Raw genomic sequence first — 13267 nt, 5'->3', positions numbered from 1 at the left:
CATGCAGCCCAAGATGGCTATGAATGAGGTCTGACACAAAATCGTAAATTTACTTAAAACATTATGAGATTTTTTGTGATGACAAAAAATTGTATTTAATGTGTGGCCCAAGACAACTCTTCTTTTTCCAGTGTGGCCCAGAGATGCCAAAAGGTTGGACACCCCTGCCTACAGCTTCTGAAAAGCTAACCCTTTTATCTGCTTAGTTTGTGTTTGTATCAGCTGTTCAGAGATCTTTGGTTGCTTCTACTAATCAATGCCAATACTCCATATTAGTTTAATGCCATTTCTAAATAGAAAAAAAATAAAAGAAAGAAAATGTTTTGCTTTGAAATTCACTGGGATCAGCCTATGTGAGGGACAGTCTCCGGTAATACCTCGTGTCTAGGACCCTGTGGGAACCCAGGGAAACAACCGTATGAATATCCAAGCTTACACGAGTTGTTCTGGAGGACTATCGGAAGGACACTTTTTTAATAAAAGGAAATTAACTTAATTGGCTCTAAAAGAGTTAACAGTCTCATTCTGAAAATAACATCCTTCCCAGACAAGAAAAACCTATAGGAGTTCATGACCACCAAACCAATACTGTAAAAAATATTCAAGAGTCTTCTTTGAAGAAGGGGGGGGGACCCCATAAATTTAAATAGTAAAATGGCAATAACTATATTCCTATTTTAAATGTAAACAGATTAAATGATCCAGTTAAAAGAAAAGACATAGGGTAGCTGAATGGTTAAGAAAACAAGTGCACATGGAACACGTTCCAAACCAAAAAATGACAGATGGCCAATAGAACTGAAAAGATGCTTAATGTCCCTAATCACCAAAGAAATGCAAATTAAAACCACAATGAGATATCATCTCAATCTGTCAGAGTGGCTATCATCAATAAATCAACAAGCAAGTGTTGGGGAGAATGTATGAGGATGTGGTAAGAGAATCCTGGTGCACTGTTGGTGGGATTACAAACTGGTGCAACCACTGTGGAAAACAGGACAGAGGTTCCTCAAACAATTAAACATAGAACTAGCTCATTACCCAGCAATTCCGCTTCTGAATATTTACCCAAAGAAATCCACAGCACTAAATTGAAAAGATATATGCTCCTCTATGATCACTGCAGTATTATTTAAAATAGCCAAGATACAGAAGCAACCCAAGTGCCAATCAATAAATGAATGGATAAGATGTGGTACATATATACAATGGAATATTACTCAGCCATAAAAAAGTATGAAATCTTACCATTTGCAACAACATGGATAGAAATAGAGAGTATTATGCTAAATGATAGTCCCACAGAGAAAGACAAATACCATATGATTTCACTTACATGTGGAATCTAAAGAACAAAATAAATGAACAAACAAAACAGAAACAGACTCAGAGATACACAGAACAAACTAATAGTTGCCAGAAGGGGGGAGTTCGGGAGGCTGGATAAAAAAGGTGAAGAGATTTAGAAGCACAAACTGGCAGTTACAAAACAGTCACGGGGATGTAAAGCACAGCACAGGGAATATAGTCAGTAACAGTGTAATAACTATGCATGGTGCCAGGTGGGTACTGGCATTACTGGGGGATCACTCTGTAAATTATGTGTCTAACCACTATGCTATACACCTTAAAATAATATAAAACAATATTGAATGTCAACTGTAATTGAAAAGTAACATTTAAAAAATAAAAAAAATCACTTACAACTTCAGGTCTACCATAAAAACATTTGTATTTTTCAATAATCTCATGAAAAAGAAAACCTCAGCATCACTGCTACTCAGCTACTATTTTAATAGGCTATAACTGGGGGACCGGGGGGAGAAGGAATAGCAGTAAAGCTAGTAAAGGGGGTTGAAAATAATGCTGTGGTTTTGATTATTCACTTTTTGTTACTGAGGTCTGAGAGCAAAACCTTTCCTTCATATTATGGATGTATAATTTTTTAGAATATTTTCATGGAAAATCTGCTAGTTTATGTGATTTCCCTTATGCTAAACAGGAGAATATAAAGCAGGTTAACATGCTCAAATGACAGTCAGACTTATACCGAATTACCTCACTGTGGGAGCCGTGATTATACCAATAAAGAGAATTCTGCACCAACTTAATGGATGACTGGCTTGGAACACGAAGATATGTTTCAAGAAGAAGGTATTCAGCTCAGTCAGCTGAAAAACAAAGAAGGTATTAGTCAACCTGATACTTCATACTAAATCACAATAATATATTTCCTTAATGGCCATTCTACAACTAAAAATAATTGGAAGTTCAAAGCATTTTCAGAAATTGCATAGCTTCTTCCAAGGATTGCTATTCAAACTTGTTAGCAGCCAGCACAATATGGGCACCAGCCAACAGGGGGTCAAAGGGGAGGTGCTGGATACTAGAAAAAGCACATGGGACACCAGCTTTTTGTCATATTTCCTGGTTCACATGACTCTTGTGAACTTGGGTCATGTGTGTGATCTGCTGGGATAGGCAGGAAAGACACACTTTGAAAATAGCAGAAATCATGAAAACAAATACATGCCATGAACACACATGTGGCCTTGTAGAAATCAGGCGCTAATCCTGGGACTAAGCAGACCCTTGACCAAAGGCAGCTCTTAAAAGCGGGTGTGGAGGGTTGGTCCAAGTGGAGCCTGGGGCAGTGGTACTTCCCTGAGGGAAGCTTCTAGTGCAGCTCATTGCACTATGAGTCATTAGCAGCACAAGAGACTTCCCCAGGGACAGGCTCAATGCTCAAGAGCCCAGGTCCTGCACTTCCCTTCCAGGTTAAGCAAGAAGCACAGAGTAGGAAAGGTCACTGCTTTGAGAACACATCATATGGACCAGCAGGTTCATTTCGGTGACACAAAACGCATATCTTTTCCCATAACACTGACTTCACAGATATAGACTAAAAATTGGTCCACTCACTAAAACACTAGGTAGGGGAGGCTGCTCACAGTGTAACGCTCACACTCAGGACAGGTGTGCCCTGTGGAATGCTGCCATTCTAAGAGCACACTGCTGTCTCTCCTGGACAAATCGGAATCCCTCCTCAGTTCTTCTAACAGAAGAAAACCTCTATCTTCCCTGACATTGCCCTGGGAAGGTAGAACTTAATCCCGATCCACTTACACTCCAATGTTTATACACACTGACTTCCCCAAACCACAGTGACTGACTGTTCACATATACCTCTGTAACCATAAACTCCATTTACTGAGATGGGTGTTGTTATTTTGTGTGTGTACAAGGACTGCCTGTCTTAAAAGTGACACATGCTGATTTTTCCTTATGTCGGGGGCTTTTGTGCATATGTTCAAAATACAGGTGGGGCAAAAGTGGGTTTACAGTTGTGACTACATGAAACAATTCTCATTTTATTAATTATTAATTATTGTCTTATTTTCCATATGAATGACTGTAAACCTCTTTTTACCCTACCCTATACTATTTCTGATGATTCTAAAAGACCCTCCAAAAGAAAGCTGGTTTCTTTTGGCTTGTCTTTCAAAGCTGTGAAACCACCTGGGGAGGGGAAAATCAATAAAAATGGCTGTGTCTGGAAAACAGGTGTTTGGTAGCCTTTTCCCAGGACCCTGGCCGTGTGAATGATGCCACTCATGTAACGGTGCGCTTGCTATGAGAGCTTCTCTCCATGGCCGACACCACTCTGCAGAACCCAGGTCCCCCAGGGTGCCAACCCCCACGGGGTGGTGAGGGGGCAGAGGGCTTCTTTATTTAGCACTCTATTAATTACCCAAAGCGGCAAAGGCTGAGGCACAGTTTTGAAAATCATACATTGATTTTGGAGCATAAGAAAAAGCCTGGCATGTTATCCCTTTGGTCCTGAAAATGATCTTTCTAAAAAGCAATCCAATGACTAACTCATTGGGTGATGGAGGCTGACCCTGAGTTTCTTTCAGGACATTTTAATCTGTTTCTGATTTGTAATTCAAAGATCTGTATTTTAAAATGCCTTCACGAGGAAGCATCCAGCTGGTAAGTAATGTCAACTAGCGTTACCTCTAAATTCCAGGACAGTTATAATTTGTCTTCCTAGTCCTGGCCACCTGAAATACCTGCCAGATGATCATGAAAAGGTATATCCCAGCCACTCTCTGAAATGAAGATTTGGGGTCGAACCACCGAACGTAGGTCCAGCTGGCAGGAGTGAACTGCAGCACAGCCCTTTTGATTTTCCCGGTGGTGGTGTGGATGTCCCTGAAAGAAGAAAACGGCTCCAGTGAAAATCCCAAGAGATAAGGGGAAGAAAAAAATCCAAAAAACAAGGAAAAAAGAAGGAAAAAAAAAACCCAAACCCTGTACTTTGACTATTTTACAACCAATGCTCTGAACAAAAAGACTCCTTTCGATTTGCACTGTTTCTCTGGCTATGGCCTTTCTACTCACAGGTGAAGCCCTGGGGAACGTCAGGGGTGATAGGCACAGTGCAGACGTCCGGTCACTGCAAAGCCAGGAGAGGCCTTGATCTGGGAATTGGTGACAAAAGAAGCTAAGAGGCATGAGAGACAACCTTCTGGAACCAGGCCAGGAAGAAGGAGGCTGCCATCAAGAATCCGATACCCACCCACTGTTTGCCTCCCAGGTCAGAGCATTACAGTAAAACAGAGAACACACTCCGTATTCTCGAGGTCTTCCACATTGTTACTTCACCCTGTCTCTTCCTCAGGTAAGTGAGCACTGATTTTTAACTTTATTTTTAATTTTAGAAGTGACTTAATTAAGAATTTCATACTCCCATGGCAGGCACAGACAGTCCACATATTACAAATGAGAACATTTAGGCTCAGAGAGAGCAGCGGGCTGGCGCAGGCTCACTCTGCAGCCTCAGGGCTGGGTGCACGCTGGCCCTGTCTGGCTTGCCAGGACAGCCGACACCCAAGGCAGACGGCAGTTATAACTGGTAACTTGTATCACAAATCTTTATGTCTCAGACCCTGTGCCTAGTGCTGAAGGCACGAGTGCGTACAAGTCAGGCCTTTTAGTTTTTCGGGGGGAGGTGGGGGAAGTGGAAGGAAACCAGGTTGTGTGCCTTCATTCACTCATCTATCCATTAACAGGCATGTAATGAGAAAAATCTTGCAGCAAGCAGATTTGAGGTACAAAGGCAACAAAAAAGAGAGACTAACTATACAAAAATAAACAACTATGAAGGGCCCATTTTTTAAAAAAAGGTCAAACTTCATGAAAAGAGGTAGAAAAAGATGAGAATAAGTGGAGAAATACAGCATGAGTGAGATCTGGAATACTTAATATACAACAGTAAAGAGGTTGTTTCAACTCAAGTTCTTCTATATTCATTTGTACATTTAATGTAACTTAAAAAAAAAAAACAACACTGATGGAATTTTCTATTTATTAGTTTCGTGACCCAACAAAATGATTCTCAAGCCAAATTTGAGGCATAAATATTAAGTGGGGAAGCATTATAGCAGAGTTTAAGGAGCCAGACCAACACAAATTCAGACTCAACAGTTTTCTAGCTGTGTGTCCTTAGGCAAATTACTAAACTAAGTCTCCATATCGTCATCCCTAAAATGAAAAGAATACAGCATCTACCCCTAGTATTAATATCAAGGGAGATAGTGCTTATAGAGCTTGCTTAGAGCAACATCCAGCACAGCGACATTTTTGTTACAAAATATAGTGACTTAAATGTATTAAAAAGCATCCTTTCAAGTCACTGGCCACAAAAACAATTATTAACATAAAAGTTCTTTACAATAGAAGAGACTAAACCATTAAAGAACTAGAAGAAAATACAGATTAATATTTACCTAAAAGATTTAAAGCTTTTCAAGTTTAAATGACAAATTGACCACAAACAAAATTAAAAGATGACAAAACAGAAAATAAAGTCACATTTATGACAAACATTAATATCCTTAATCTATAAAAAGCACTGAGAGAAAAATCCAAAAGAAATACACTAGAAATTTAATACCACAAAATTTTATGTGTAATAAAATTGACAAAGTTTAAAAATTCAAGGAAGTACTGAAATGAACACATATTCATTGGTGTATACAGGTGACAACATAAATTGGTACGTTTTATTTCTAAGAATTTATGTTAAAAAAATCAGAGATGCACACAAAGATACATATTCAAAAATGTCACCTCTAGCATTCTTAAAGTGAAAACTCAAACAACTAAATGATCATAAAAGGGAATTGTTTAAGTACGTTATGGTTTATCCATATGTTGGAATAAACCCTTTAAAATCATATATAAATAAAGTTTTAAACACAATAAAAAGAGCCACTACAATATATTCGTCATCACTACCAGTGGTCTTCCCTCCTTATCCATGGCACGGTTCCTGCCAGTCAAACTGAGCAGCCAGTTCAGAGATGCACGATGGAGAACGAGGGGCTGTGCAGTGTCCTCCACGGAGGCCGAGGAGGAGCGAGCAACTAAACTCGACAGTCAGAGACAACTGCCTGAAGATGTAACAAGTGGGCCGAGTTGGGAAAGCAAAGGACCTGGGTCCACGGGAACACCAGTGAAACCCGGGCAGACAGGAGTGTGCACATGGGCGCAGGGCGTTAGGTCCCCTGGAGGGTGTGGAGAAAGGAGCCTGACCCACTGAGTCCATGGATGTACCATTTGTCCCAACAACCATGAGAAGCTATCACAGGGGAATGACAGGATGAATTGGACATTCTTGAACAAATCCCTCAAGCAATGATGTGAGGAGGTTTTGAGGGGTTAATCTGGGGACAGGCGACTAATTAACGCAGGGACTGAAGTCTGAATATTGGCTGGGGCATGAAGATAAAAAGAAGAGGACACATTTGAGAAACTCATAAATGGCTTAGCACTTTCTGGATGAATGCTTGAAATTAGGTTTATAATCATTTATGAGTTTCAATTACCAATGTATAATTTATTCCTTCTGATCAAAGGCTGTACTATAAAGCTGTGTGCTGCTACCGCAGTAAAATGTACACTGTGACCATTGTGACTGACATTCAGGAAGAAGACAACTCACTTGAAGCTTGCCCAGTGGTAGGTCCTCATCTCTAAAAACCGGCAAACCACCATGCCAAGCCAGATGCCACCGCCGTTGCACAACAGGATGTCCAGGATGACCTGATCCCACCAGCACTCCGCAAAATTGGGCAGGAGATGCATGAAGAACAGCTGAGAAACACAACAGACGATGGTTGGAAAAAAAAAAAAATGCAGTACCACACAGAAAGATACATTTCCTTTTAATCATATATGTTTCAGGAAAAGTTGTTGACATGTCATTTTTTTCCTAATGAATTAAAAAAAAGTAGGGTCTGTAATTTGGTTCTTGTTTTTTATATTGTGGCTGGCTTGCAAATAATAATAATCCAAACAGCTCATCTGCTGACATAGAGCTTTAAAGAAACGATGGCCCCACTTTAAGAAATACTCTTAATGAATTACATTGGCTAATGACATACATCATGGCAAGGAGTCAGGAGGGGTAAAGGAGAAAAATTTTCACACCTGCCAGCAAAGCACTGGCATGACATTCAAAATTAGTAGCTTGATAATTCAAGCTGTGCATTTTAGAAAAATTCCACAGATATCAGGGTAGAACAGTGAGGAAGCTATAAAAGTAGATTTAAGTAAAAAGGGTTAGACCTTGATAACAGGATGTAGGAAACTGATTGCTCAACAGGAAATCTCACGCTAACTGATTCGCAGTTAGGAAGCGCCTATGAGGAGCGAGGTAGTGAGACAAAATGAAGTCAAGGTCCTTAATCTCAAGGGCAGGAGTCAGATGCTTATCTAGAACCACAAAATAAGGTAGGAAGTGGCAAGTGTTTCTGGTGCACAAACTGGGAGCACAGCCAGTGGAGGGGGCAGAGGAGAAGATAACAGCTTGGAGGAGGGCTCAGTGAGAGGGAAGGACACAGAGTCTTTGAAACAAAGGAAGCACAGATGACCAGGACACAGAAGATAAGGTGGAAGGAGGTATCTAGGCTGAGGAAGTGGGCCTGGGCCAGTGAACATGGAGCTTCGCAGTCTGCTTCAGGACTCTGGATTTTGTCTTAACAGTATCAGACAAACGCTAAAGAGTCATTAGTACTTGCTGGGTTGAGGTCTGAAAAGGGTCACTTTGTCAAAAGATTGTATGAAAGGAGGAGAAGAGTAATTCAGACAGGAGGTGACAGTGGATTAGATACAAGTGGGCGCAGAAGTGTGAGAAGATGCTGATGGACTGGAAGGTGTTGAGAAGAGTCTACAGAACTTGGGGACGATGGGACACTGAGCAGCAGGGAAAGAAGGTACAGCAGGTCCTGTCTGTAGTGGGAGGGAAGAGGGAGCACAGGAGGCCCAGAAAGGCCAAGTGCCTTGCACAGGTCACACAGAGCAGCCAGTTCATGCAGATGCCTGGAAGTCAGAGGTAAATGTGGTAAGTGAGCAGGAGCACAGGCAGGACAGTTGGAGTCCAATCCTAGATCAACTGCAAAGCGAGGCTCCGAGTGCCGGTTCCCTCATGTGCACATGGGGAATATATGCTGCCTTTTCTGGTTTATGGCGAGGACTTAGGATGATGTACGTACAGTGCTGAGCACTGCTGTGGACTGTGTCCCCTAAAAGTCCATATGGTGAAGTCCTCGCCTCCATTATCTCATAATGTGACCTCAGCTGGAAACAGTCATGCAGAAGTAATTAGTTAAGAGGTCATACTAGAGCAGGGTGCACCCCTAATCTGGCGGGACTGGTGGCACTAGAAAAAGGACACCATGTGAATGCGCGCAGGGAGAACGCCTTGTGAAGATGAAAGCCAAGACCGGGGTGATGCGTCTATAGGCCAAGAAAAGCCCAAGACTGCCAGCGAACCGTGAGAAGCTAAGAGAGAAGCTTGGAACAGACTCACCCTCACCTCTCTCAGAAGGAACCAACCCCGCTGACCATTTCAACTAGGACTTCAAGCCTCCAGGGCTGGGAGAGACATTAATAGGAGCTGTATCTAACTGGTACACTTCTCTAAGTTAGGGTCAGGCTAAGGACCGGCATGGAGAAATATACTGTGCACACGGACAATTTTGTTTCTTGGGAATGAGGAAGAATGATGTAATAATTGAACAATAAATGAATCAGTTTCTAAAATTTCACCTTGCTAATAGTTTTTCAAGACTGTATCTCTTTTATTCATTAAGTGAGACAATACTTTTGTTACTGAGATATTAAAGCTATATTGGGAATTGATTATTTAGCTACAAAATATCATTGATGCCCTTATAATTATTCTAAACACCACAATCCTATTTATCTCAAATTGGAAACTAGTCAATGGGTTAAACTATTTACTTCTAAGCAGATCTCACTACCCTTTATTTGTCTCACTTGGGATTTCAGTTTCATTTTTTAACTCTATTTCATTTGTTTCTCTTTAAGATTTGTGACATAGAAGCACATTTTAGGTTACTGAGAAGCCGTTCTTTTCTCAAGACGCTGTAAAACATTGCCGGGGGTGGTTTTGCACCACCGAGCCTGGAGAATGGACAACGTGACTGTTAACAGACAGGCAATCTTCTTCCTCCAGATGAACTGTCCACACTGAAGGTCCAGGTAACGGCCTGCATGCCCTTCTTACCTCAGTGAGCTCCCAGGTGATACTGATGGTCCAGCAGAGACCGTAACTACGGATCAGTAAGGCCTTCATGGCCCAGCCCCAGAAATGTCCAAATGCAAATATATCAAAATGGCTGATAATCCTCTCCCAGGTGATTACGTGGCAGTTCACGGCATATTCCTGGTTTAAAGTAAAAAGGGAAACAACAAATGATACTCTAGGCATCAGCTTGCTTCCAGGGTTCTGGTAATAAAAAGGCACTGATAGGATGTTGATAACTAATATATGTTCTGCCCAATAAAATTTTAGGATTCTTCAGGAAATATGGGCAAGCATTAAGAGTTTATAAATTAAACTGTTTTGCTCTGAATTGCAAAAGCTGGGTTAAAACAAGAAGCAAAATAATTTTACAGAGGCTTAACACATCTTAAAGAAGTGGTATCACATAGCCTACGTCACCTGAATACAGGGCAACTGTGTTAAGGCCAGGAGCAAAGATATATAACATCCCAATAAATAAAGAAAAAATAGAATCCCCATAGGTTTGGAAATTTAAAAACACGTCTCTAAAAATCATGAATTAAGGAAGAAATCATAACAGAAATTTAAAATATATTCAGTAATAAATGATAATGAAAATACTATATATCAAAAATGATGGAATGTGGTGAAGCAGAACTCAGAGGGAAACAAAAAGACTAAAATGCTTACTATTAGAAAAGAAGCCAGAGCACCCAACTTCAGAAATCAGAAAAACAGAATAACCCCCACTCTGAAATGTATTAAATAGTACAGAACTTAAACATCAAAAAATTACACAGCTTTGAAAAATGCTGTTCTATTTCTCACATCTTTTTGTTTTTAATATACTCCAAAGTGATGTTAAGCCCCCGTTACCGAGGGAGGAGAAGCACATTCTGTCTGCCTCCCGACTGGTCCCAGGGCTGACCTCCGTGACTCCTCCCCTCCCTCGCTGCCCAACACTTAACCTAACACAAGTCCTGGTCATTTCACCTCCTCAGGTGTTTCTTTTCTCCCTCTCACTACCTGTTATTTCTTACTGAGATGTCTGCTAGAGCTTTTTAAAATTATGAAATGTTTCAGATATTCAAGAGTATGGATAACACTAATAAGCACCTGAGTACCCACCTGCCGCTTAAGACTACAGAGATTTTTAACTGGTCTCCCTGTATTTGGATTTGCTTCCTATTATCGATTCTCTGCAAACGAAATCATTTTACAGATGAAGAACCAAATCAATATGGGTGTGAGTGTGTTTGGGGGGTGGCTGGATCAGGCGCCGTTCCCAGTGTGCAAGGATCTCCATGACTACACGCTCCCGGCCTGCTGCCCCACTCTCCCCCTCGCTCTCTCTCCTGTCTAAGGTTGGTGACCTTTGAAGAAGGATGCATGTATGAACTCCAGTGTCTTTGGAAATTATCTGCCTACAGACAGCACAGGGAGTTCTTGTCTGCTCCCTCCTCTTGGGAAGAAGCCTGTGGCTGTCCAATGGGACAAGGAGAAGCCTGACTAATTTGGAGGCAGAGGGGCTGTGTTAACAAGGCCGCACGGCCAGGTCTAAAGCTGTCTGCTTCACTGAGCTTTCCCCAGGAAGAAATCAGCTGATATTCTGCACTTCTGTTCTGTTTCCCAACGGGACTGGAGATGGGGAGCATTATTAATTGAACCCCTAAAACACCAACGCAGATCATGTTACTGCTCTATTTGTAAACCTTCCCTGGCCTTTATTATATTCAGAATAACACCCAAACCCCTTGTTGACATCTCCCCAGCCTCAGGAACCACCCTCTTCTGCCTCTTGATTTCTGTTCTCCTTTAGCTCTCGACTGATCCCAGCATCCTGAGTCGGGACCTCCTCGCAGGCTGTTCCCCTTCCTGAATGGGGGACAAAGCCCCCAACCCAAACCCCAACCCCAGCTTTCCTTGGCCAACTTCCATTCACTTTTTAGTTCTCGGCTTAACTATCATTTTCCCACAGGAGCCCTGACTTCCCAGACTAGATTGGGCCTCTTCTGTAAATCCTCATGGCATCCACTTCTTTTCCTTGATCGCACTGCACACATCTGTAATCGTCACGCCTTCCTGGTTCTGCGACATGTCCTTTATACACCACAGTAGTTAACAACTGGGATGAAAGTTTCAATATGTGATAATGTTTGGTGCATTTAATATAAAGTTTCTTTCTTCCCCTTCCCAAAAGCCATGTCTATAATGAATTGACGACATATTTTAAAATTGATATTGACTTCCTGACCCCCACGATCAATCTTAGTGTTACAGAGTGAGAGACAAGCAGAGGGGTAGACAGCACCGCCGTCTGTGAGGCAGGCCCACTGAGGACACAGAACTGAACAGGAATCTGGAAGCAGCTTCTACACCTCACACCCAGTTTACAGGAAATATGGGGCCCAGAGAGATGTGTTAAATAACACCCTGCAAATGCAAGTTGCAAAATCCAGACATGAGAAACTCTATAAAATAAACAATATGGTTTCTTTGACAAAGCTCAAGGTGAAAACAGGTGGGGAGTGACTGCAGGTTAAAAGCAATGTAAGAGCCATAGTAAATACAATGTGTGGACTTTGTCTTGATCCTATTTTGCGTAAATCAACTGTAAAAAACCTTTGTGAGGTGACTGGGAAATGTGAGCAATGACTGCATACTGTTACCTGTTAAGCAACTATTTTCAAAGAGTTCCTGTACTTTAGATATAATGTTTGAGGACTGTTTCAAAATAATCCAAGATGTGGGGGGTGGGGTAAAATGAAACAAGATTGGGCGTATGTTGATAGAATTTTTAAAAACTCTTGAAGTTGTCTTGAGTAAAAGAAAAAGAGGCAACGATTACTTGCTTCACCTGCCCTCTTGCAGACTCAGAGCTCCAGGAGGCAGGCAGCGCCAGGGTCTAGCACACAGACAAAGCTCCGTGCGCTTCTACCGCGCATCTACCGAACGGAGGACTGCTGCTTCAGACAGCCCAGTTTACAAATGAGCTGTGCTCTGAAGCCTGCCTGAAGTCAGAACACATATTTTTAAATAAAATTCTTATTTAGAAAAATAGCAAACTTTTCAGGTAATTACACACACACACACACACGCGCGCGCGCGCACACACACACACAGCCTGCCTCTAATAGGATTTCAATGACCCCCAATCCTATTTTATGATATTAATTCTAAAAGGGGGAAAAAAAAAGAGTATGAATTTCGATGTGCACACAAGGCAGGGACTTGAGTCTTCTGAGTTTATGAGAAGGTGGCCGCACTGAAGGAGGGCAAAGCAGGTGACCCTGGGGACCAGGGAACTATAGCCTTTCTGACCGGGATAAAGTACTGCTCCTCACTACGGATTCCATGAGAGGGCAGGTGCTTCTCTAGAGCCTTCTGTGCACAGGTCCTTAGAACTGTGAGGTTTCTTTAAGGAAGTAGGAAGTGATTGGGGATTAGCGATGGAAAAGACCAAGGTGTTCTGACAGCACTGGAACTCTAGGAAGCTGAAAACAGCTTCGTGCTTTGCCTTTGGCAAGAAAGAATTAGCTAATATTTGGAAACTAGATTTCAAAAGCCAGTTTCAGCTCTTTGGGGGCTGTCAGTGCTACAGGCAAATATCTCTGTGAAGTCAAATTCCTAAGGAAGCTAGATGTCAAAAAAAAAAAAAAATTATTATAT

The 13267-nt window shown here is 41.7% G+C and overlaps 1 protein-coding gene across 2 annotated transcripts in view; it reads right to left on the bottom strand.

The window, feature by feature from the left end:
- Nucleotides 1-13267, bottom strand: part of PTDSS1 (phosphatidylserine synthase 1) — a 63847-nt gene that overhangs the window by 20778 nt on the left and 29802 nt on the right. For both annotated transcript variants that reach the window (XM_054590294.1, XM_054590295.1), the window contains exons 5-8: nucleotides 9599-9757; nucleotides 7010-7161; nucleotides 4074-4215; nucleotides 2059-2171 (exon numbers count right to left, since the gene is read on the bottom strand). In XM_054590294.1, the coding sequence (XP_054446269.1) occupies nucleotides 2059-2171; nucleotides 4074-4215; nucleotides 7010-7161; nucleotides 9599-9757 (566 nt within the window). The remainder of the gene's footprint in view (nucleotides 1-2058; nucleotides 2172-4073; nucleotides 4216-7009; nucleotides 7162-9598; nucleotides 9758-13267) is intronic.

This window comes from Pteronotus mesoamericanus, unplaced genomic scaffold (genome assembly GCF_021234165.1).
Source record: "Pteronotus mesoamericanus isolate MK-2021 breed Mesoamerican mustached bat unplaced genomic scaffold, CSHL_Meso_final scaffold_174, whole genome shotgun sequence".
Taxonomy (NCBI): Eukaryota; Metazoa; Chordata; class Mammalia; order Chiroptera; family Mormoopidae; genus Pteronotus; species Pteronotus mesoamericanus.
This window is presented reverse-complemented; position numbering and strand designations above follow the sequence as displayed.